At 40.0% G+C, this 26,366-nt stretch overlaps 1 protein-coding gene across 4 annotated transcripts in view; it reads right to left on the reverse strand.

The window, feature by feature from the left end:
• Positions 1 to 425: 425 nt before the first annotated feature.
• ilrun (inflammation and lipid regulator with UBA-like and NBR1-like domains) overlaps positions 426 to 26,366 on the reverse strand; it is a 73,475-nt gene continuing 47,534 nt past the window's right edge. For 2 of the 4 annotated variants that reach the window (XM_068007338.1, XM_068007341.1), the window contains exon 5: positions 426 to 652. In XM_068007338.1, the coding sequence (XP_067863439.1) occupies positions 509 to 652 (144 nt within the window). In that variant the 3' untranslated portion in view covers positions 426 to 508. Of the gene's footprint in view, positions 653 to 22,598; positions 25,676 to 26,366 lie in introns of those variants that run through there. The other 2 variants (XR_010968348.1, XM_068007339.1) reach the window with 1 other exon arrangement.

Below are 26,366 nucleotides of genomic sequence, written 5' to 3' on the forward strand. Positions count from 1 at the left end.
CTTGCGTCATGCCATTTACCACCTCCTCCAGTCCCTTCCCCATCTTTTACACTTCTGCTTATTTGTCTGTCCCCCACTACTCCCTTCTCCTCCACTCTCCATCTTCTCCCACTCCCCTCTTCTGTCCATTTCTCTACTACTCCCCCTCCTCTTTCTCCTCCACTACCTCCTTCCTCTCCCACTACTTCTTTTCTCCTCTCCCACACCTGGTCCCCTTCCCCTCTTCTTCACTCTCCCATACTCACTTGTCCCCTCTCCTGTTCCTCTATTACTCCCTTTTTTGCTTGGTAGAGCCCAATCATCTTAGATTCTATATGTTAGGTGGAACAGAATTGATAGGCTATACAATATTTGTTTATTCCATGCTTTATGTTCTTGAAGGTTTCTTGCAGCTTAGTATATAGAAAACAAGCGAGAGGGGGTGGTTGGTTGATGTTGCTTTAATACAAATACATTTTGTCAGGCAGGTGTAGGATCCATGGTCGTGTCTGTGACAAATTCAGCCATGCTACTGGGTTAAATGCTCAGTACTTCCAAAGGGGAGGCAAGGTTTACAATCTACATCAGATGGTCCACTTTTAAGCTCCTCCTCAGGAGCAGCAATAGCAGCCTGGGAATAGGTCACCTCCACGACCTCGCACCTGGGTTGAATCTATAATTGGAGGAAAGGGAATAAACCCTCATTAAATTTCTTGAAATTCTTCAAGATACAGAAAATCCGCTACCATAACTATTATGCTATCTTACTTCTGTTATACAGCAAACAGGCACCCATGGCAGATCCCGCTACTAAGAAAAAAAGGTGCATGAGTAGAGTGGTCTTAATAATGCTGTAAGAGGAAAATATGGGTTCCACGTAAAAGGTCTTCAATGCACATTTATCCCTCTCCTGTTACTTTACATTAGACGTGGCATCATGTTTCCTTTCTAGGATAGCTGTAAGGATTCAAAGTGAAATAAACTGTGGGCAGTCTCAAACCATGTCCCAGTGGATGCAAGTCCACAGCCAAAAAAAAGACTCCAAGTTAGTACTCTGGCTTTGACAGCCAATACAAGCAGAAGTGGTACATGGTTATTTGCAAAGAATGTTAGAGATGGGGGCAAGGTACAATCACATTTCAGGATTCTTCGACCATTTTTCTACAGAAAGGATCTAGATACAAGTTATTTTTAAAAATATCTTCTAAGCTAAAGCTTGCTTCAGGACAGTCCTATGCTGGGATACCAATTCCAAGACGAAAGGTGGTTAAATATGCTAATTGAAAGTTGTTTTCCTCCCCGAGATAAATCAATGATTAGTTAGCTTGTCTGGGTACATGAAAAGACACCACTCACCACCATTGTACTGGAAAACCCTTTGGCCCCTGTTGGTCCACGGTGGAGGGGGGGGGGGGGCGGGTGGAAAGAGAGAAAGAGAAGTAGATGAACAGGCTTCTTAAGAGGGAAGCTTTTCAAAACTGAACACGGACACCAAAAACGCAGCCATGGAGCTAAGTGCTGTGAGATGCTTAACAAGACAGGAGGCTGCAGGGAAAAAGGTTTGTCCTTGGGTTGTAGGACAGAATACAGAGGAGTCAGTCTGTTTAAGTCAAGCAAGGTGACCCACCAAAGTGACACTGCACAATATGTTCATTATTCTTATTGTATTGCATGAAGATAAATTACTTCAACCATAACCATTACTCTGTGCATTCACTATGCTGTGGAATAAAACCACTTAATGGTTCAAAACCAAGCCTTGTGTCATGTAGAATTAACAGCCCAACTTCATAGATATTGGGGAATACACATGCAGGAGAGATCCACTCCAGATCATAAAGCAGATATAAAACTAACTCACTCATACTGCTTACAGGAACTACTGATGTCACTGAACACAAAAAGGTATCAGTGGCAGACCCAAATTTGCAACAAGTACATCATCTAAGGACCTTTGTTGTGCGTGCTGCACCTGACCATGGAACACTTGATAATATCAAAGTTGAATTCGTTTTAGTCCTCAATGCTAATCGAAAATTTAGCAGAGGACATCTGTAGAACTCAATTAAAGTTCAAAATCTTGCAAAGGCAACTAAAGGCTCATTTTCTATCTATAACAATTTGCATTTATATAGAGACCTTTATCATCCCAAGGCACTTCCCAGCAGTGTAATCAGACAAAAATCAACACTGAACTAAAGGAGATATTAGGGTGACTAAAAGTTTGGTTAAAGAGGTGGTCCTTAAGGAAGGTTTTAAAGGAGGAGGACAGGTGTAGGGAGAGAATTCCAAAGCTTAGGGCCTGGGCGGCTGAAGGCATGGTTGCCAATGATGGGGCAGAGAGATTTCGGGATGCACAAGAGACCAGAGTTCGAGGAACACAGAGTTCTCAGAGGGTTGTAGGTCTGGAGAAGAGATAGGATGGGGTGAGGCCATGAAGGGATTTGAACATGAGGATGAGAATTTTAGACTTGAGGCATTGAAGGATTGGGAGCCAATGTAGGTCAGCAAACACAACAGTGATGTGTGAATGGGACTTGGTGTGGGATAGGATACAGGCGGCAGAATTTTGGATGAGCCTAAGTTTATGGAGGATGAAGGATGGGAGGCCAGCCAGGAGGACATTGGAATAGTTGAGATTGGAGGTGACAATGGCATTTTGACAGCAAGTTAGCAACACTTGAGGTTTCATAAATAATGTAACATTTTTGTAATTATGGGCAACATATAATTCGACAGAAAACAGATGCCAGGGAATATGTTTTACCATATAATGCACTCAAGATCTTTGGCTAACATTAAAAACCCCATAGAAAAGTTAAAGCAATTTGTGAAAGTGATCAAAACAAATTGGATGTTGTAAATGAGAATTAGGAATGAGACATCTCATCTCTGGGACCAGGATTCAAATTCAGCCCAGAGTGATGGGATGAAAGTTTACTTTCTCTCTCAGCTCCGAGGATCTTACATTAAATGAGTTTAACATAGCTCCTCATGAATGCAGGCCCTCATTACTAAATTGGCAATTTTACTCAAAGGCCACATGATAGATAACTGGTGTACAAAATTGTCAAGTTCACACTGTTGCAGTTGGTATTTCACCTACTAGGTGATGCAGCAGAGTAAAGGAAGCTTTATTCTGCATGTAGCTAATGCTAGAAATATTTGATGCTGACATTAGGTGGCCAAAATTGAAAAGTGTTGCCCCAAGCCAAATAGCCCTCATTTTGATTTGGAAGCAGGATTATCCAAATTTAAGAATGAATTACACCCAAAAACAAAGACATCTTTATGGGGATTCCATTTTCACTCAGCTTTTCCACTTAACATTGGCAATCACATGTCAGATTTTCTATTGCCTTCACCAAAACAATCAGTGTGAGACATTTAATTAGAAAATAAAATGTGCTCTCATAACAGAATGCTACTGAAAAATACCCTGGTATTAGTAAATCAGTAGTTATATGTGAATGACATAGCAGCTCTAAAGATTATCAATGTAATTAGACATTAAAAGCTTTATATTGCATTTTTATACATGGAACTTAGGAAGGGTTCTGTCTTCATGCAATTGTCATATTGAGTAACTGATTCACTTCAGATATTTTAAGAAAAGTCATAACCCCATTACCAAGAACATTTGCAACAGTTTATTAACCATTCATTAAATGGTAATTACACAAAAGATTGTATGTAATGCTTTCCAGACTACAAAGGCCGGAAAGAAAGGGTTAATATTTGAGTGAGTGTTCTGCTGAGAAAGTTATAATGAGATTTTAGATCCCAATATACTTTGTGAGGAGTTTCATTTAACTCCACCTCATGAAAAGTAAACATCTACACCACCCATATACCACTGACATTTGCTTATTGCATTCTGTACCAGTTTGGCACTATACTATGTACTGTTAGCCTGACACTCCCAATTACTGTGCTGTGCCATGCTTACCTGTCTTAACAAGACTCTCTTTACCTATGACAAATAAATTATGATGTTTCTTTGGCAACACAGTGTGATTTCTTTAAAGCTCACAGCTAGTGATGAAATGTTTCCGAATGACAACAGGGTCCTGTTAAAAAGGGAGTGACTGTTTTTCTCTCAGTTTATATCGGTTGGTTCTGCTCCAGAACAACAAAATGTACATAAACACCCCTTAAATATATACCAGAAGTATTAATTTTAAAAAATAGAAAGTGGTTTTGTTGAAGAGGTTGGCAACGTAGATACTTCAGGTGCTTATTTCACAGTTCAGCACTTCCTCGGCTGAAGACAAAGTTAACTGCCAAACCCATCTGAGAAAATTGTCCAGCCTTGTAAAGTAAGCACAATACCCAGTGAGCCACACTCTCATGTAGATTTTAAATCTTGCAGTAGATTCTTTGCTCTCAAATGTTGTAGTTCTGATCTGTGTCAGGAAGTTTTTTTCCCCCTCAAACAAGATCATAATGCCAGACAGGGGTTGTGTTTACATCAGTAGCGTTTAATGGAAAAGGTATTATTCATTTTTACAATAACCTACCCCGACCCCAGCCTTCCACCAATATGTTCTTCTGTTTTGCCCCACTTGTCCTGAAGGCAGTAACTCATCCTGGGATACAATTCTGCAAATATCAGCAGTCCTCTGGTACCTCTTCCACACAGCCACGTGTGAAACTATCTGATCAGGAGTGGGAATCGTAACTGATTTTTTCCGTTCCAAGCCCAGGTACTGCTGAAGCGAATTACAGAGCACTGACTACTACAGCTGAGATCAGCTAACACAGATCACATCTGGGACCCTTCCTGATCTGAATGGCCCAGTATACTGGATGGTGCACTTGCCCATTAAGCCATCAAGCAGTTTAATTGTAATACTTCCAATATACTACACGCTGTTGAAATAGCACTAGATAATCATTGCAAGTAACATCACAACTGTCAATTCTTAAAAGTAAATATCATGCAACCAATGCCTTGGCTGGTGATCATAATGACATCTACCACATGGGGAAAAGAAAATACAATAAAATCCCTCCTCCCCCAACAGTATGGATTATTAAAAAGTTAGATAACAGAACCTTGGTTAGACCACATTTAAAAATTCTGTCGCTCAGTTCTGGTCTCAATATTACAAAAAAGGATATAGAGGCACTGGAGAAGGTGCAAAAAAGATTTACAAGGATGATATCAGAACTGAGAGGTTATAACTATCAGGAAAGACCCAACAAACTGGGGCTGTTTTCTCTGGAAAAAAAGATTGAGAGGTCACCTGCTACAGGTGTTTAAAATTATGAAGGGGATCGATAGGGTAGATGTGGAGATGATGTTTCCACTTGTAGGGGAGTCCAAAACTAGGGGCCATAAATGTAAGTTAGTCATCAATAAATCCAACAAGGAATTTAGGAGCAACTTTACTCAGAGAATGGTTAGAAAGTGGAACTTGCTACCACATGGGGCACGATTTTAAAAGCAAAGTCTGGGTACATCGGGGGCAGGGGCAAACAAAATCGGGATTTTCTGGAGCGAACCCGGAAGTCTGGCAATTAAAAGCTGGTGGGACGATATTTAAACCAGCAATTCAAGTACTTAAAGTACTTGAAATGTGCATAAATATAATTATGAAGGCAATGATGGCAAGCAATTTCAACGCTGCCTCAACGTGTTTCCTGTGCTGTGTGAAGCACGCCATGGGAAACTAGGCAGGTTGCAGCCAGCAGCCAAATGACATTTAAATCCCTGTTTGACAGATGGGGACAAAATGTGAGTTATTGCAGCAGGGCACTCAGTTCTCTCAAACTTTTGGCTGGGAGATCTGTGTGTTTAGACTGAAAATTCTTGGTTCACACTCAGAATTGTTCTGTTTACACTTATTTACCAACTTTATGGACCCTCTCAAACTGACACCATCAGGATGAGGGGGGGGGGGGGGGGGCGCACTGGCTGCATTCAACAGTACATCCGAGGAGGAGGAACATCACCATCCTCGCCAGGCACGGCGCGCACTTCCGCTACTTGCAGCTCCACACAGTGGTGCGTCACAGGCATCTGCATAAGAGCAGAGAGGGGAACAACAGAGGTAATGACGTCGGAGGAGACATTAACTACCCTCGAGAGGGTCTACATACCAAGGCTGAGCTTCCTGGACCTCTCTGAGGAGCAGTGCCTATGGAGGCTGAGACACAGTCACCAGGTGGTCGCAGACATCTGCACGCTCCTTCATGCCAAGCTGCTCTCGGCTGGGCCTGGTGGCATCACATGCCCATTGCAGTTAAAGTGACCACTACCCTCAACTTCTTCGCCACCGGTGACATCGCCAGGGTGTCTCAGTCATTTGCACATAAGTGCGTAAGACAGATCACCAACAGTTTGTTTCGCAGGGCGTCAGACTACGTCAACTTCCCCATGGATGACCTCAGCCAGAGGGGGCAGTGAGATTCCACTCTGTGGCTGGCTTCCCATGGGTACAGGGTGCAATTGATTGTATGCCTCTAGCAATCCGAATATCTCCACACGAGCCAAGAATATTCATCAACAGAAAGGGGTATCATTCAATCAACTCTCAGCTCGTTTGTGACTACCGCAAAAGATTTCTTTACGTGTGTGCGAGATTCCCTGGCAGCTGCCATGATTCATTTGTTGAGGTAATCCAACATCCCAGCCGGCCCTCTTCCATGCACCAGGGCTGGCTCCTCGGAGACAAAGGATACCATCTGCAGACGTGGCTCATGACACCTGAGGAACCCCATCAGCGAGGAACAGCGTCAATACAACGACAGTCACATCACCAGCAGGTCTATCGTTGAACATACAATAGGACTGCTGAAGATGTGATTTCGGTCTGGGGGAGTGCTTCAATACGCACCACAGAGTGGGTTGAATTACAGTCGTCTGTTGTGTCCTGCACAACAGAGAGGGTTACCGGTTGATGAAGCCCATGCCCTCATCCAGCATCCACATCTGCTATGATCATTGAGGAGGAGCAGAAGGAGGAATCCATTGGCAGAGCAGCGGCTCACCTGGCTGCTCGTGAGGCCAGGGAGTCACTAATATTTGAATGATTCTCATAAGGAGATCACAAAGTGAGACTAGTCCAGTCCTCAGACCACCTGGGAATAGCAGCGCCAACACCAGCCACCCCGCCCCCCCACACCGGCTGCATAAAACAGTCCTACAACTACACATACACCCATTGTAAACGCACCCACTAAGTGGCATCGAGTCTCGCCATTCATGAAGCACATGAAAGGGCTCTATCACAAAAGGCAGTCAAGAATGGGCAAGACGTAGCAGAAGTGGTGAAAATAATAACATTTAATGTGAATTTAACAAAAAACAAATATAAATGAAAAACATTACAAGTTTGTCAAACACCTTTGTGCATACCCTTCGTGATCACAAAACCTTAGCCTTTCTCTTCCTACTACTTCTATGTGGTGCATCCCGTGGGCTACAGCAGGGGTAGTGGCAGATTGCTAGTGTTCATGCCCGGACTGCTTAGATGCTTTTGGCCTACGCCCTCTGGGTTTTGGAGCCCATGAGGACCCCGCCAAAGAATACTCCAACTGCACCTGTGCAGGGGCAGCATTGCAGGTACTGGTTGAGAGGGGGGCAATGAGTGAGACATGGGAGCGTTTTGAGTGGCATCCCCACTTCCATGTCCCCTTACACCATCATCCCTCTCCTGGGCCAGGCCCACATCACTCCTACCATCCTGCTAGACAACAGTTTTGAGGACGTATATGATGCCTTGGAAGCCTAGTTGTAAAGTTTTTGTCTGCCTGTTTAAGGCAGCAGAATGTTGTTCACCCCAGGTCTGAACGGCCGTTGTCAGGGCCTGAATGGACTCATTTGTGAGCTGTGCTTGAAGCTCAATGGAGGCTAGCCTTCTTTCCATCGTAGACATTCCTGCGCTTACCTGTGCCACCATTCCACTAATGCAGGAGGTGGACTCCTCTATCCTCTCCTCTATCATGCAGAGTGTGCGTGGCATCTATTCCAGTACCTCGCAAATGTCCTGCTGTCCCTCGATCATTCTCCTTTTAAAGGATGGCCCCCGGGGTTCAGCATCTGCGTCCAGCTGAGCAGAGCCTGGAGAGGGGTGCGCCCACTGACGCAGACGCTCCACAGCTGCCCCTGCCACCAGTGTTTGCTCATTCTCACTTGTGTGTGGTGACTCACCAGGTGTCAATCCAACTGACTGACTACTAGGACCCACCAAGGTGATTATCTGCACTAATGGATGGCTAAGATGTGACTGTGCGCCCTCTGAGGAATCGCCCTCTCCCGTTACTGTGGTCATTGAAGGGCCTGGAAGAGAACAGAAGGCAATATTAAGCATCATCACAGATGTGTCATGTTATGATGAGCATACTGAGGTGTTCAACATGCCAATCATTCTTAACATCAATTCATGTTGTGTCACCAGATGTTTGTGGGGTGCCAGTCTCGGCGTCCCCAACGGAAAGGCACTCGAGGGTGCGGCTGATCTTCAGGGCCTCCTCCTCCGCCACTATGAGGACCACTATCTGTTGTGGCCCCCCTCCAGTCCTCACCGTCTCGCGTGCATTTTGCGCTCTTCTCATACAAGGGGAGAAAGTACAGACATGAGTGAGTGAGTGAGGGTGAAGTGGTCAGCCCATGATTGTATTGCTTTGGGTGAGGCTGACCATGGAAGAGATGAATCACAGGGTGATTATCTGACAGAGACATCACATTGGATCAGGATTGGGGTGAGTGGCAGTGGTGGGTTCACAAATGGGGAGGTGAGGAAGTGCTCAGGAAGTGATGGTAAGTTGACGATGAGCCTTAAATTGGTGTGAGGAGTGATGTGATGGAGTAGTCTTGGCAGTGCAGAATGATGTGGGGGTGGGGGTTGATGTGCAACATGGAATGCAGGAAAATCAGTAAGTGTACTCACTTTTACTGACCTAGTTAGGTCATTGAAACGCTTCCTGCATTGGACCCAAGTGCAAGAGATGTTACTCCTGCTGGTGACCTCCTCTGCCACCTCGAGCCAGGCTTTCTTGGTGGCAGAGGCAGGGCGCTTCCTCCTGTCGACCAGGTAAAATTGTTTCCTCCTCCTCCACCTCACCCCGGCCAGTAGCACCTCAAGTGAGAAGTCACTGAATCTTGGAGCTGCCTTGCCCATCTGCTGCTCCATTCTGCATCCTTGCTCCATGCTTCAGCAAAAGCCATCGGTACAATGGCCCTTTAAATCCAGACGCTCCAGCTGACAGCAGGTCATGCGAGTGCGCAATCTGCTCGCTGCGCAGCTTTCGGACGGCAAACCCCGGAAACAAGGTTAATGGCCACCAATTAAGTCAACGATTGTGTGGGGAACGGTACGGTTTTATTACTTGGGTTACCCGTGCACCCACTGACAACCCCCCCCCCCCCCCGCCATCCCACCGGCATTTTAAAGTTATGTCCATGGAGTAGTTGAGGCAAAAAGCATAGATGCATTTAAGGGCAAGCTAGATAAGTACTTGAGGGAGAAAAGAATAGAAGGATATGTTGATAGGGTTAGATGAAGGAAGGTGGAAAGAGGCTCGTGTGGAGCATAAACATTGGCATATACCTGTTGCGTCGAAAGGTCCGTTTCCGTGGTGTAAAATAGTACATGCTATGTAAATAATTTCAAGGCCACAATCTCACTGTGGGGTTCAGGTGATGGATGTAAACAAATAGACTTAACTTCTGACAATTACAGCATCAGCTGAACTCAATTACCATTTTATGAATACTTCCAGATATCTATTATTGTATAAATGAATGCGCACAAATAGTGACTGGTTTCAATATCAAATATAAAAAGAAAACAGCCTTCAAACTTGATATGTTCACTATCAAAAACTGAAATTGAGTATTGTCACCGTTAAAACAGGATAAACCTTCAGTAAAATCAGTTTAAGTTTCTGATACCATTTAAATCCACAACAAGCCATCCTTTTTGCACAAATTTTCTTTGCTAGATGCTCAATCCATAAACGCTTTAAAATATTTCAGATCTTAATTCCAAATTTGATGATTACTTTCATCTATTGCTTTAAGACCTCTTTAAAAAAAAAATGTAAATTCATCCAACTCAAAAAAAATTAAATCAGACTCAGGGGTCAAGCTAAAAGGCAGTCAAATTGGATACTTAAGACAACAGAAAATAAAACATTTCAAATATTCCCTTACATAAAGTGTATTAATAGGAGAGATTTGTTTTCCCTAAAAGGCTGTCCAAATGTGATTTGAAAGTCTCATCTTGCCAATAACATCATAAATATAAAATCTTTACTTACAGATTATAATTTTCCTCATTTGTGAAAGAGATTCAAATATGTTAATTTCAAAACAATTAAAAACCCAGCATATACATTATGTTTTGGAAAAAATGCTGCCTATAATCCACAAACACACAACAGCAAGCTTTTTAAAAAGAATACCTAGTGATAAGTAAAGCATGCTGTTATCAAATCAGTCCTGTTAAGACCATAAATATCTATGTCCTGTTTAGTCACCATTAAAATATTGAAGCTCGACATCTATGCCCAAGACTTGAAACATTTAAATGAAGGGACTGAGTGGCAGGATGAGCTACAACAGTCATTTTCACCTCTGGGATTTCAATTTGAATCCAGTCAACTGATGGGAAAGCTTCTTCATCGATGTGACATCTCTAAAGTTTGTAGGTAAAAATCAATTACCAGTTGCAACTCAGCTCAAAGTCAGTGGAAGGTTACTGTCCATAATTCAGTGCAAATTAGCAATCTCATTCAGAGTGCCCATGTGGATGACTGTTGTGGCAAATAGTGATACCACACTGGTGCAATAGGGTGTGGCTCTCAGAGGTGAAATGAAATCTGGAGCTTAATTCTGCATTTAACCAGTACCTGACCTGACAACACGGTGCTGAAAGTGCCTGGATAGAGTGATAAAATGAAGTGTCTGTTCCCTGTGCCAATAATCCTTAGCATGATGAAAAGAAAAATTTGGCCCCTCTCACTTTGGCAGGGGATGGGGGGGGAGGAAGATACATGGATAATATTTTACTGAGAAATATCAGTAAAACACAGATAAGGTTATTGCAAATGATAATTGCACTAGGTGTTGCTGTGATGACAGTAAGACGACTGCTGGTGGCCACATCACTGCTGATGTATCTAGACTTGAGCTGCAGCTGGCCACCAAGAATTTCTATGTCAAGTACTGCATTTGGTGTAACTTCAATGACATTTCCCTTACTGGAAAAAAAATATTTTGCTCCTGATTTGGAATTTATTCTTTTGAGGGACTTCAATTGTTTGCTTGTTTGGTTTAGTCTGAAATGGAATGATATGGAGTTGAAGGACTCCCACAGAAAGAGGTCAAATTGAGGAGGGGACTTTTGGGCAGAGGTAGCTATTAAATATAATATCCAAGCAGTTTCAAGCATCCTGTATTGTGTGGTGCATTTAACAGTAGCTCTATAGCTGCACAATGACAAAACAGGTTTTCAGGTTTACTCAAAATATGCAAAGCAGCAGATTGTTTTCTCTAGCACCATCACAATTACTTCCACTGATTTGGACTGTGGGAAGAAAGAATCTCAGAATCTCACTGAAGGACCACAAAGCATCTAAATGCTGCAATTGTTTTACAATTAATAAGTCATGTATTAAATTATTTGGCTCCTGCTGTGTAGGGTTTGCCCAGGTTTTGGCCAAACTTTTCTCTTTTGGCTCTCTGTTAAATGTCATAGATTTAAACACAATTGTTCTTTTTTGAACACTTCAAAAAAGTATTATATAGTGTGTTGATTCAAAAGAGATTTCCTAAAATATAGAAGTAGTTAAGAGGTTGTGCATCTATGTACAATTAATTTGAATATGTTGGAAAGTTAGAAATATTTTAGGGAAAATGATTTCACTTTTAAGGAATACAGTAATACAGCCTGACTTAAAACAAAAATTTAAAAAGTTATCACAAGTCTATCACAGTGACCTTTAAAAATTCAAGATGCAGGTCATACTGTTCCATAACAAAATGTCTTAAATGTTATTTTCAACCACCCTTTTTGATAAAAAGAAAACACAAACATAATGCAACTTGGTGGAATATTAGATTAAGTACCATTAAGTTGACTTTGAATTTGGTCACAAAATGTTTTTACATGCCACAGATACATTGCTTTTGCATCAATAGGCATCTCTTTTCCTATCACCTCATCCTCTTTTGAGCAACAGAGATCCAAACAAAATTCAAAAAAATTAAAATTCTAGTTTTCACAATAGTACAAGGATCTACCTCCCAGGCCTTGTATATTTTACTTATTTTCACACCCTAACCTCTATCTAGTGTTTCCCTCAATTAGGGGACAAAATGTTTCATGGTAGGCTTATGGGCAGGAAATGACAAGACTTTTAAAACAAGAAAAAAAGACAAAGCAGAAAATGATTTTTAAACATACATTTCAATTGAAACAGAAAATAAAACTATGCTGAAATTATAAATATATCTAAAACTTGGACATAATTTACAAAATGTTGCATTTTCTTTGCAGATGTGCATACGTATATTTAATTTTCTTCATTTTATTTGGAAATTCAATTCTAAAAGAAAAAAGGTGCATGAAAGAAAGCATTGTACATCGTGACACATTGTATATATAAAACCATGTAACAAGTAAACAGTCAGATGTCTCCTGCAAGGAAAATTAAGTCAACTAATAAATCAGGCCAAGTTGCTCTATCACACTTCGTTGTGGCTGGTTAACTAGGCAGGTAGAGATTGATAAAATGGTGGACTGGGCAAAAATGTGGCAAATGGAATTCATTATCAGTAAATATGAGGTGGTTTCATTTTGGGGTGACGTGGAAGATCAGAGGGATTTGGGGTTCAGGTTCGCAAAACATTAAAAGCAGCACCTCAAGTGGACAAGGCCAGAAAAAAAGCTAATGGAATATTGGGTCTTAAGGCAAGAGGTATAGCAAATAAAAGTTGAGCGCGCTGAATCTATGCAAAACCCAAGTAAAACCGCAGAGTACTGTGTGCTCCACACTATAGGATCTTGAAGTAGTAGAGAGGGAACAGTGCAGATTCACTAGGATGCTGCCTGGTATGAGGACAAAAATTGGGGCTGCTTTTGTTAGAGAAGATTACGGGGTGATTTGGTAACGGTGTTTAAAATAATGAAGCAATGGGAAAGAGAGTGTTTCCAGCGGTTGAGGGGACAAGAATGAGAGGTCATAGATAGAAGGTTAAATGTAAGAGATTTAGAACAGAGAGCAGGAAAAACTTTTTTGCACAGTCGTGAGGCTGTAGAATGCACTACTGGAGTTAGTGATTGAAGCAGGGTCAACATTTAAGGATAGATTAGATAAGAAGTTATAGGACAAAGGAATATGGGAACAGAGCAGGCACATGGGTTTAAGACTACTGCTTGTGTGGAGTGTATGCAGCAACATGGATTGGTTGGACCAAACTACCCGTTTCCTTGTTGTAATTTTTATGTAATTCTATAAAAGTTACCTACTCATCCTCTTGGATAAGGAATGGTATGTGGGATAAGGAATGGTATGTGGGATAAGCAATTTAAGCGTTGGGGGTGAGAGAGGAGAGTAATAAAGGCTTGAAAAACTGGAGAAGATCAAAAGTAGATACACAGCTAAGTGACTCTGGTAATTCTGAGAGATCTGTAATTTTAACTCGTAAAATTTATTTCCCTTTAGTAACCAAATGTCTCTAAGGACAGCAAAATAAGTGGAGATTTTCTTTTAAATGTAACTTGGAAAACAGAAAAGCAGCTCTGTATAAAATAAATAAATCACTAGATGTATTGATTTACCTACAATTTTTCTTCTGCCCAATGAGCTGGCTTATGAATTCCAAAACCATTTTAACTACTACTGAAAAACTTTCATGAAGTAAAAGAAGATTACCTACCTTTGGTATGGACTTGCTTATTCCTTGAACATATCCTCAATTTCCACACAATCTTAAAATGGGATTAATCCAGGGGAAATCATTAGGTCAATATCCCTCCAAACATGTTACACTGCAGCTATTGACCTTCCTTAACATACTACTACACAAAACAACTCTACCCACACATTTGCCCTCAGACATTTTTGATGGAGGCAGCCTTGAAGTTATATGACAAAGGAAAGACAGTCAAAACTAAAGACCCAAACTCTGCAAATCTACTTGAAAGCTTGAGGAATGACTTGAAGCAAACAAACATCAAACCTATAGTTGACAAAGCTTCTTAGCTACTTTTAGGACATTACAAATAAAGGCAACAGTGGTATTTCTTTGTTATGATTTATTTGAACTTTCAAAAAGCCTTTGGCTAAGTCCAACACACATGAAAGACTGCTAATAAAACTTTAAAAAATGGAAACCCAAGGCAGAATATGGTATATGATAAAAAGTTAAAATAATAGGAAACAGAATACTAACGAAAACTGTAGTGTCAGAGTGGACAAAGGTTTGGAGTCAAGTACCGCAAGGGTCAGTGCTCTGTCCCATGTTGTGGAGATGCCGGTGATGGACTGGTGTGGACAAATGTAAGGAGTCTTACAACACCAGGTTATAGTCCAACAGCTTTATTTGAAATCACAAGCTTTCGGAGGCTTCCTCCTTTGTCACCTGACGAAGGAGGAAGCCTCCGAAAGCTTGTGATTTCAAATAAAGCTGTTGGACTATAACCTGGTGTTGTAAGACTCCTTAAATTTGTCCCATGTTTATCTACCTAAGTTACCTGGATGGAGAAAAAAAAACTTAAGCTTATTAAATTTGCAAACAGCAAAATATAGAGACCAGTGGGGACAGAAAATGTTATTAATAATTTGAAGAAGGATTTAGTTCAACTTCCACAATTGGTTAGATAAATGAAATCCAATATTGACAAAAGTATTACATATTGGTTGCAAGGGAACAGAATTAGCACAGCGGGACTTAGAAAGGGACTGGGAGTAAAAGTGGACTCTTCACTTTCAATGTTGAGACTATGTAAAAAAAAAACACAAAAGCATATAAAAATATATAATCAGAAAAGTAGAGTTTAAGTCTACAGTGGCTATGCTGAGACTTTATAATGGATTGCTCAGATCATACAAGAACACTTGAGATGAAAACTTTTTAAAAAAAATCCAATTCTGCTTGCCTTATTGTCCTTTTATTCTCCTTATTTTCTCTTACTTTTTTTCCCCACTTAATCTTACCTGTATTTTTCCCAGCCTTTTAAAGGAAATTCAAGATCACTTACATACCTGGTTTCTTCTTTCTCCTTGCTGTCACCATCTATTTTGGAGATTGAACCAACACTTAAAAAAAAGTTTATCAGTTGAAAATTAGGTTGAAAGTTTTTTTGTTGGTCAATTGGAATCCCAGACACTGAAAATTAACATGGCTGATCAGACATGGCCAGCTCAAAATCTTTGACAAATCTTGATGCATCAAAGCTTGAAAAATATGGAGTAGTGGCTCTAAGAAACTAATAATACCCAGAGAAGTAAGCTTTTTAGAAGGGAGATACTGACAATAGCCTTTAGTAAAATTAGTTGTTGAGATCACCTTATAAATTGAATCTGGAGAGTTATGGAAATTAGTGCACATGGTAGTAATAGTTCATATGGAGTGAGCTTTCATTTTATGTGATGGTCAGATATGTCAGTTGATAATGATACAGGTTCCAAACCCATGCAATATATTAATCAGTAATTGGATCAAGTAAAGATTCAGTCACTAAATCTAGAGCTCCATTGCTGAAATAGGCCAGTGCTTCAAAAGAATTCCACCCAGTGAAATCTGTGTTCGATCACAGTGAAAGAGGTTGGTGGAAGAAATCGGGTCGTTGCGATCTTTTCTGAAAGCTCGTATTCCAAGAATTGGTCGATCCAAATGTTAGAAATATGGAACATAGCCCAAAGGTCACTGCCTTGATATGAAAACCATATTAAGTGCAGGAAATATAAAGTCACAAGAAATCACAGGTTCAAGAGATGCATATATAACATTTATGGAAGCGAGATTAAAATCTGGCAATTATTTTTAGGGTTGATCAACCATGCCCTTTTCTAAGAATCTCAAAACTAGGGGATAATCTCCTGTGGACATCAATGATGAAAAACTGCAACAGCTAAATAAACTTTTAATGGATAATCATGAAAAAACCGTCATCCGGTTGTGGGATCAGCTCTAAAACAACAGATATTTTCCAGGTCTGTTTGTCCTGTAGTTGAGTATCCCTTTCTATTTCAAAGAAAGGGTTAATAAGAATATCAGTAAATCGACCTTTTTGAAATCGCATCAAGGCTTCTGCTGTACTTTACATTAATATATGTTTTGTGGAAGTATATAATAAATGAGATCAAGTCTCCAAGACAGATGCAGTCCGGATAGAACAAGGCCAACAGCATTATATTGTTTCCTTAACCAACTCCCTAAACATCAAGTCTCCAAGGATTTTTGTATGCGAGGTTAGTTCAATATGAAAATGTCTGATTGTTTTATGACTTGTCGGGATGTATACAACTTTTTCATCAACAGTTTGAGCAGTCTTTCTCTATGCTCAATAGACTGAAGTTTGGTGGGTAAATCGTAATACAATTAAGAACTTCTATTTTCCTGGCCCTATAAGGCCCACTTTCCGACTGTACAGAAATGAAACTACCTTTGCAGATGAGGGTTACTTGATAAGAAAAAGACAGATTTGATCCAAAAGAAACAATTTCTTTAAACCACAGAAGCTGTTGAATTTTATCACATCTTAATTTGGACAATATGAGGTGCCACAATGTCAGAGCAATTATCAATATCTGCCCCTTACTGGTGATAAGGCCAGAACCAGAGTTCTAAAGAGTCCAGAACAGCGTGGCTTCTTCCTACTGCCTTCCTATTTTAACTATATTGATAACTATAATGTACACTACCAATAAGGCCACTGCTCTGTTCAACTTAAACAAGTCAATCTTTGGAAAACATTCTATACCCTCTTAACAGGCACTTTCAACTTCTGCTCACAGACATGTTTTTTGTTAATTATAATTTGCACTTGTGGGAAACATTTCACAGTACTTGACAGAGGACAAGGGGAATCAGAGACCAAGCAGGGGTTGAAGACTTATTGGAGGTGACTGAAGGCACAGCAAGAAATAGGTCTGAGGAGATTTTTGAAAATGGGGAGAGATACAGAAAGATGGAAGTGTTTGGGAAGAGAATTCCTGAGTGCAACTCCTTTTACCTCTAATTCCAAGAGTTTATTCCATCTGTTCCCTGCATTACTAAGAAAATATTTAAGCTTATTCTTCAATACCTTATCTTTATTTAATCCTTATGTTTTATTTCCATTTCTTTTTCCTCTGAGCATTACCCAACTGATCAAGACATTGGAGGTAAAGTCCACAGTAAAGCAAGTTGTATATGGCTTGTGGAAGGAACCGGCTTCATGGATCAAATGGCCTGTGGTTTACATTCCATCAAACTTGAACCAGTACTCTTGAAACAGACTGGAGGAAGCTGCTGATACCACTAAACCAGAGGAGACACCTTGCATGCTTTCATATTGGGACTGCAGACCCAATTCCAAAAAATCAATTGCCAAAGAATGGAGATGTGCCAAGTGAAGGCATTCCTGCATTACATATGACACTCCAGTGTTTTCGTCTTCCTCAAAATGCCATTCTGGAGTTCGGTAAAAGCTTTACGTTACACGGAAGGCAACAAAGACACTTAGGGTGACTCTTATTTGTGGAAAAGGAACAAAATGAAGATATAGGAAGCATCTGAAGTTTAGCCCAGGCATCTGCAAGGCATTTTAAGTTGTAAATTTTAACAATGAAACACTTACACCTCAATGTGAAATACATCAAGACCAAAACTTCTGCAATTGAGCAAATGTACTAAAAATACATGTTATAATCAAATGAACCACTCCAAAGAAAAAAAGTGGGAAAGAAATGATACTGCTGATAACAGGAAGAGAAAAAAAGACCCAAGGAGTCATCTACAGAAAAAGCATTTTACCTAGTTGGGCAATGGGCTGATTCTGAAGGCACACTGAGGATAAAAAGTTTTTTTTTTTAAAAAAACTGTATAATTCTTCAATTTTCAAGTGATATTAAAGAAGAGTGAAATAACTTCCTGTAAATAGCTGCTACAGACATTTGAAGATGAACAAAAAAAAACACCATCACAGTTCAGAATTCTGGGACCATTTTCTTCCACAAACAGGACCCAGATAAGCTGTCTGTGTTTGGGCAGAAGATTGCCTGAATGGGAGCAGACTCCCTAGACAACCCCACGCTGGGTAGGCTATCCATAGGCAGATGAGAGATGATTTGAACGCAGGATGGGCTGTTGTTTTGCACAGACCCTTAACAATAACCAATCTATTAGAAATGCCTCACCTTTCAGGAAGGGATCTAGCACGTTTGTGCTGACACATTCATTCAGGGAGTGTTTGGGTATTATCCCAAGTAAAGAGCCAACTAAAGTGGGCTAGCATACGGGTCTTCTTTATTTTTGTAATGGTACACAAATAGAAGACGAACCAAGTGACTTCGCTCACAGTCAGTGCTCTGTATTTTACTTACTGTGGAATAAAGCACCGTACGAACCAAACCAAATGACATCTCACCTAGTGTTAACTCAGTCTGCTTCAGAGATTAAAGGAGCAAACATACTTAAGATACAAAGGTACGGTCCAGATCACAAGGGAGTTTTATTGTTACAATCCCAGATCCCACTACAGCTACTACAGCAATGGGAGGCAACTTCCATAAAAAAGCAGGGAACCAAACCACCTGAGGTAGCTGCTGAAACCACTAAACCAAAAGGAGACACCTGCAGCAGACTTGAATTTATAACAATTGGAGATGACAGATATAATGTACTTGCACTGCTTATAGTAAAATGAAACTTAGCATTTCAGAACATTAAATCCCCCAAAAAACAAATTAATCAATCCAGTTGATGCAAAAATGTAGAATATACTCACTGCTGTGTGCTTTAGTACCATTACACAAATACTAAGTTGGTTTTAAGTGGCTTACAAGAAGGAAGTTTGGCACTATACCAGTTGAACTTTACATAACCAAAATATTACTGGATTGGATTTTCATCAAATGTTAGATATACAATGAAAGGGGGCAAGGTTGGCAGAACTATAAAACAAATGGAGTTAGTGGCATAAAAATTAGAATATGGGTTGAAACATTGTTGGTTCGTGAATATCAGTGGCCAGAGGATCTGTATGATCTCTTCTCTTTCTCCACCCCCCCACACACATACATACACGTTAAAAATGATAGAACACTGTACCTGTGGTCGAGTCAGGCAACGAAATCTTAAATGCAATTCGAGGCTTGCACACAGGGACAACATAAGGCACAAAAGTTAAAATTGATACAAGTTCAGCAACTATAGCCAAGAAGTAAAAAAAGTTATAAAAGTCAGAGGGGTATTTGTTCCCCGTCACTTTAATCACTTACCTTCCTTTGTAGTTACAAGGACCTTCTTAGTGGTCATGTTACTGGATTAATAATCCAGAGGCCTGGACTAATAATCCGGAGTCATGAGTTCAAATCCCATCACGGCAGCTGGAGAATTTAAATTCAATTAATTAAATAAAATCTGGAATTAAAATGCTAGTGTCAGTAATGGTGGCCATGAAACTACCAGATTGTCGTAAAAACCCATCTGGTTCACTAATGTCCTTTAGGGAAGGAAACCTGCAATCCTTACCCAGTCTGGCCTATATGTGACTCCAGACCCACAGCAACGTGGTTGATTCTTAATTGCCCTCAAACGGCCCAGCAAGCCACTCAGTTGTACAATCTCGCTCAAGAAGGTGGCTCGCCACACCTTCTCAAGGGCAATTAGGGATGGGCAATAAATGCTGGCCTCGCCAGCGACGCCCACATCCCATGAACGGATAAAAAAGATTTTATAAATATTGAAAATATAGTGAAACCTCCATCATCCACCATAATGTAGAGATTTCCTCGGCTCTTCCTCCTCCTCCTTCCCACCGCTATCTTCCCTCCATTCCCAGTAGATAAATGGAAATTGTGTGATAATCAAAGAGTCTCCAAATATTGGTCTTGCACATACGGTGGGGCAATATCCTAGATGTGGGAATGAAGACAAGTGCAATACAAACAACATTCAATTTAATCTTTGTTGGCTTGTGAGGTTGATTTAGGACAGACAGGAGGAGCCTAGTGTTAGCAGCTGTGCAATGAGTCAATGACACATGCAAAGTTTTATCCCACGAGAATTCTAACAGCTAACCAAAGCATGGATAATGAAGGATCCACTGCAGCACACTTAGAAAAAATGAGGACACATCATGTTTTAAGAGAATTTCACACAAGATAAACTCAAACGGACAGAATGCCTACAATTCAGTTCTTTCTCTTCCACCCCCAAATGGAGGAAGGAAAAAAAAGTGATTAACTGGATGTCAGGTACTTCCTTTACGAGAAAGATGGTCAAATCTGAGGGCGAGTCAGCCTGCTCTACTCACATTTATTCCAGAAATTGTATCAAGATCAGCATTGGCTGAGATGTGAAAAACAGTCACCTGCTCACCATAACAGGTGAATGATATATGAGATAGCGAATAAGAAACATCTGAACAAAAAGGGGCCAAAAATTGAGTTATTTGGACAAGACTGCTAGCCCTGAAACTCCATTTCATGTAAATATCCATTTTCTTACAAGGTATTTCTGTTCCACAAAAATCTTCCAATCCACTGAAGAATTTATTAGAATAATTGTACTGTTAGAGGAACTATTCCTCAATGAGTTAAACCAAACAGTAGTTCCCAACACTAATCACAAATGATGGTGAAACATTAAAAATTGTCAAACAAAAATTACATCAGCATCTCCTCATTATGGCAATATTTCAGAGAATGGATTTGAAGTTTTGCAGAGATTAGATTTATTTTTTAATGCTTTAGGGAGTGTGCCCAAATAAAACTTCCTTGGAAAACTGTTCGTGACCCAGAATATTCACAGGTTCTAGTTATGCATTTATGAACAGCGCCATAAAGTACAAGAGTAAAAAAGCAATGATAAATTTGTGCAGAACATTGGTTAGACCACAATTAGAGTACTGTGGGTATTTCTGGGCACTCCATTAAAGAAAAAACATTAAAGCCATAGAGAGCTTACAGCATAGAATCACTAAGATGATGCCATGGATGGGAAACTATAGTTACGAGGAGTGACTTGAGATAGTAGGACTATTTCCACTGAAAAAAAGATTTAACACGTAGGGAGTCAGTGATGAGGGGCTATCAATTTAAAAAAATTAAAACTATCACCAGAGAGCGAAGAGTTTAGGAGAAATTCCTTTACACAGCAAGTTGTTGGAGCCTGGAATGCTTTGCTACAGGGAATGGTTGAGGCAAAGACCACTGCATCTTTTAAAGGAAAACTAGATAAATGTTCGAAGCAGAGAAAGATAGACACGATGGGCTAAATGGCTTTGTTCTATGCTGTAAATTTCCTTGGTTCTATAGTTGCAAAGCTGTTGTTGTTATTGTACGTCAGATGTGCAGTTGTTAAAAAGGTGAAAAGTGTTTAGTACTCATCTTCCAAAAGTGTTAAAATATAAGTATGTCTCAAACATGAATATCAAACTTTTTCTAGCTGACCAAATTGTAAATTCCCCTTCTTTGTTATCTGCGTAGATAGATACACATGGTAAGAATATTTAAATTAACAGGGCTAAGTCAACTAAATACTTCAATATAATTAGCTTCCTGAAAAGTTATTAGCACTTTTGTTCTGCATGGGGAGAATCTAGCAGCCACTTGGCACCACGTCCCGTTCGCCAGTCACCCGTACTTGCTGATCTGCATTGGCTCCCTGTCCGGCAACACCTCGATTTTAAAATTCTCATGCTTCTTTTCAAATCCCTCCATGGTTTTGCCCCTGTCTATCTCTGTAACCTCCTCCAGTCATTCACCCATCAGCGATCTCTGCGTACCTCCAAATCTGGCCTCTTGTGCATCCCCAACTTCCTTCACTCCACCACTGGCGGCTGTGCCTTCAGCTGCCTAGGCCCTATGCTCTGAAATTCCCTCCCTAAACCTCTTCACGCCTCTCTCATTTAAGATGCTCCTTAAAACCTACTTCTTTGACCTCACCTGTCCTACTATCCCCTGATGTGGCTCGATGTCAATTTTGTTTGATAATCGCTCCTGTGAAGCGCCTGGTGATGTTTTACTATGTTAAAGGCGCTATATAAATGCAAGTTGGTGTTGTGTGACCATTGTTAATTATGCACCAAACTAACGTATACAATAATAAATACATATTGATTCTATTAATAGTTAGCAGGGAATAGAAAAAGTTGCATCTTCAGGATTCACATGTGGCCTGTGATCATCCATCATGGATACAACACTTATAACAAAAAATTAAGTTTTGCATTAAAAAACATTTCTGTACATACCCACTGTACAATACAATTGCAAAGATATGGTCTACTCTGAACTTAACTGTATGAAACCTTGATCAGACCATAAAATTACTTAAAACATTCAATTACATTTTTACAATCAGCATTTAAATCTTTACAATACTGAATAAAAACACCTAAAATATTTAGTATGGGTAGACAACCTTAAGCTGTATGTAAAATTATTCACACAAGTTATAAATTGACATTTCTTTAATTTCAACCATTTCCAGGTGTTTACGTTTGGATCAGTTCAGTGCAGCAGTTAGCCATGTACATACATACTTCCATTGTCAAACACATTTTCAAAAGTCTACCAATACATACATATTCAATGGATTACACTTACTTCTATTGATGGTGACCAAGAATTAATATCAAGCAGCTGAAAGAGTGCACAGATATTAAAACTCAGCGTCAACAGAAAGCATGTAACCAGGTGTTCAAATATATATTCCATATCATTTTCAACATTTACTGGTGAGTTATTGTGCAGTTTTAATGACAAGTTTGGAGTTTATCTTCAGGTATGCACTGTATTGTACAATTTTGTTCGACTGTTGACCACTGTGGGGTAGGGAGACTGAATTTGCAACTTATTTGTTATTCATATACAACATAGGTTTGGAATAACATTTGGAGGTCTGTATAGTCCTTCATATTTGGCAGACTGAACTGCAACTGTAACAGATTAAAATGCAAATGGTATAATGGTATACCGATGGCCAATGCTGCAAACAATTTACTAACCTGTGGCTTTTGCCATTTTCTGCTGAAACACTTAAAACAGGTTACTCAGGAATCTCACACATGGAGCTGAGCCATGAAAGAATTCATGACCTAGACTGCAAATAAGAGGACTGTATGAAAGATGAGCAGCATATGAAGAGAAGGAAAAACTATTGCATTTGACAAGTTGGTGCAAATATTACGGTTTTACTTGAGTTATGGCTTGCAAATCCATATGTCAAAATCTTCATTTTAAAACAGTCTCTTCAAATATGCAACAGCACAGACCTCCATTTGTCACCACTTTCAACTAATACCTAGCATTTTATCACATTTTTTAAAAATACACATCTAGTCACCACCAATTCATTGATTTAGTATTTTGGACAGTCCAAATGGCTTTGCTCCTAAAAGGGTTACAGACCAGATTAGCTCAGAAGTCTTCAAGATGTACTTGGCTACAGCATGCATCTTCATTAACAGCTGCCCTTACCCTCTGGCTGCAGATATTCACCATGTGAAAAGCAGTTTGATGCAGTGTTCCAGTACCAATTAGGAAAATACCATTAATGCTTCCTTCAACTTGATGTTCCTCAATACAATGCTTTTGGTAATAACTTTACAAAGTAGGAACTGAGACCCAATTACAAGCATTAGCATTGGACAAAACCAGAAAAAGAACCTCAGGAACAGTAATTACTCTGAAAGCTGCAGAAACCATTTCACCTTTACTTTCTGTTCAGAATCTTACCTCTTCCCACTCAGTTCAGCATCCTTGGCCTGCACTTGGCCATTCCTGTTCATACTACGCCCTCTCCTCCCCCCATGTTTTCTTTTCCATGCTATGTCTCACTCAGACATACAAGAAATTAAAACTGTTTAGCAATATTGTGCACAAACTTTGCTTAGCTCCACAATGAAATGCATTTTGCAAGTATGAGGAACAGTGTACTGTGTTTTCAACTTTGGGAACTATCGTGTTCAATGTCCAAGTTACACACATTTTAGGAGGCATACAATGGTTTTTCTAAATCCCAAGCGGTACAATGTACCTTATAAAAACTATCAGCTGCTTCCCCATCATTTTACAATTTTCACCTTGTTAGGTTTCCCCCAAACACCACAGCATTGTTGGAAAGGTGATCTGTTCCTAGCTTTGTAATCAGCCAGTAGGAAGCATACAGAAGCAACCTGAGTGACTCGATTTCTTACTTTTTTTTCCCTGTGGGGGAGCCCTGGCTTTTACTTTGTACCATTAAATGGTCTAGATAGGATCAGGAGCACACAATGTGGAGAATTCCAGGCATAAACATGCCCTACTACTCCTTGAGACAGAAAGTTTCTACACCAAAAATGCTGAACAATCAGTATGTTCACCTAATGTATTCTTATGAACTGGCATCTGCAGCAGGTGCAAAATCACACCATTCTGTATAATTAATATCCACGGAATTACTGGCAAAGTACCATTTGCAGGTGAATATCATTGCACAGCCAGTCCAACGACACAAGCTGGCTCCAAAATAGCACATTATGAGGGTGGCAGTTCTAAGATAATATTAAAAATAGTATTGCTAGTGTAGGGAAGGGAACATTTGCTATGAATAGATAGAACCACTGGCAAAAAATGCCAACATTAGGAAAAATATATTTGAGAACAGGAGAGACATTTTTTCAGGTTAAACAATGTAGTTGACTAGATGGTATTGGATATCTAACAAACTCAAACTGCATGTCGGAGACATCAGTTGTTTCAGCACAAATAAATGAGTAGTTGACATGTGACTTTGGATGCTTTGGTGGACATGAAATCATCGCATTTAACAGATCATCCACACAGCAAAACCCATTAGTGCACATTAATATATTTGAAATCAACTGGAGCCTGGAATAAAATATCTCCAACAAATTGAAAATTTGCCATTAGTTGGCATCAACTGTAATTGAGAATGTGACTTCTAAAATTAGACACAAGTTTGATTAGAGACTTTTCAGTGTTAATTTAATAAACTTCATTTGTACAGCATGGAAAAGTCTCCAATTGATTGTGCTGTCATAGACTGCTCCCATTCTATAGTGAGTTACACTCATCTTGCACACAATCCTACTCCACTCATGCGCTCTCCATGTGGTACTCCGCAGGTTACAGAACAAACTCACACTCGCACAGGGAAAAATTCCAACAATTAAGATGCTTTGAACAAACGAATACAAAATAATTTTTTTTTAACCTTTTGCTTAAACTACAGTCGCTCAGTAGGCAAAATAATTTGAACATGGCTTTGTGTTTAACTACATAATTATTCTGACAATGTCATCTAAAAAATCCATTGTGTTTTTTAAACAATTACAGCACTCTTTAATTTAGCATTCACACATGCATACATTGTTTTGAAACAAACAGCCATCATTTTTCAGTGTTGGGTCAAAGGGGGGGATGGGGCCATAGCAAAATTGCAGAGTGACGCCAAGACCCCAGAGGCTGCTGGACAATGGCAATACCCGTTTTAAGACTGACCAAAAGGATAAGGGCCATGGAAACCCTGAAAAGAAGAAAAAAAAGAGTGAAAATGTGTTTCTTAGCAACTGGAACAGAATTGCGTGGGAGTAGTGTGTTAGTATTTATTTCCACTTAGTTTAAAGTAGGGCTGTAACGAAGCCTCAAGTATTGACATGATCTTAGATCGGTTTGAAAGCAAAATATTAATCTACCAAGCTCTTGTTCTGGCTTCCATTTCTGCCCTCACTTTTTTTTCCTCCCTCTCTCTCTCTCTCTCACTCACTCTCCCTTCTCCTCTCCACTTCCATGCAAAGCCCTTTTCATAATTGAACAGAAGACAGAAGGAAAAGCCAACTGACAAAATGGTGAACAGGATCATCTAATTGAAACAATGTTGGACTCTCAACTAGCAGACTCGAGATCAAGTTCCAGGTTCAAGTGACCTCGAGCTTCATTTTTTTCTAGGGCCAATTTTGGCAGGCTCAGTCACATGACTTTGGGGGGGCCAGGGGAATTCTTCCATTGATTGCTGAATTGGGGATCCTATTGAACAGCATCTGGGTAGAAGAAATTTGAAACAATGACCTCATTGTCCAAAATAGTTGCAAAAAATCCTAAGCATTAATTCAGAAAGCTGATGCTCAAACTGTTTTGAAAAGGCTTCGTTACCGCTCTAGCCTGAAACAGTTACTGCATATCCATGCAACCTTCTGTACTACTAACCAATAGAGTCA

This window comes from Heptranchias perlo, chromosome 27 (assembly GCF_035084215.1).
Source record: "Heptranchias perlo isolate sHepPer1 chromosome 27, sHepPer1.hap1, whole genome shotgun sequence".
Taxonomy (NCBI): domain Eukaryota; kingdom Metazoa; phylum Chordata; class Chondrichthyes; order Hexanchiformes; family Hexanchidae; genus Heptranchias; species Heptranchias perlo.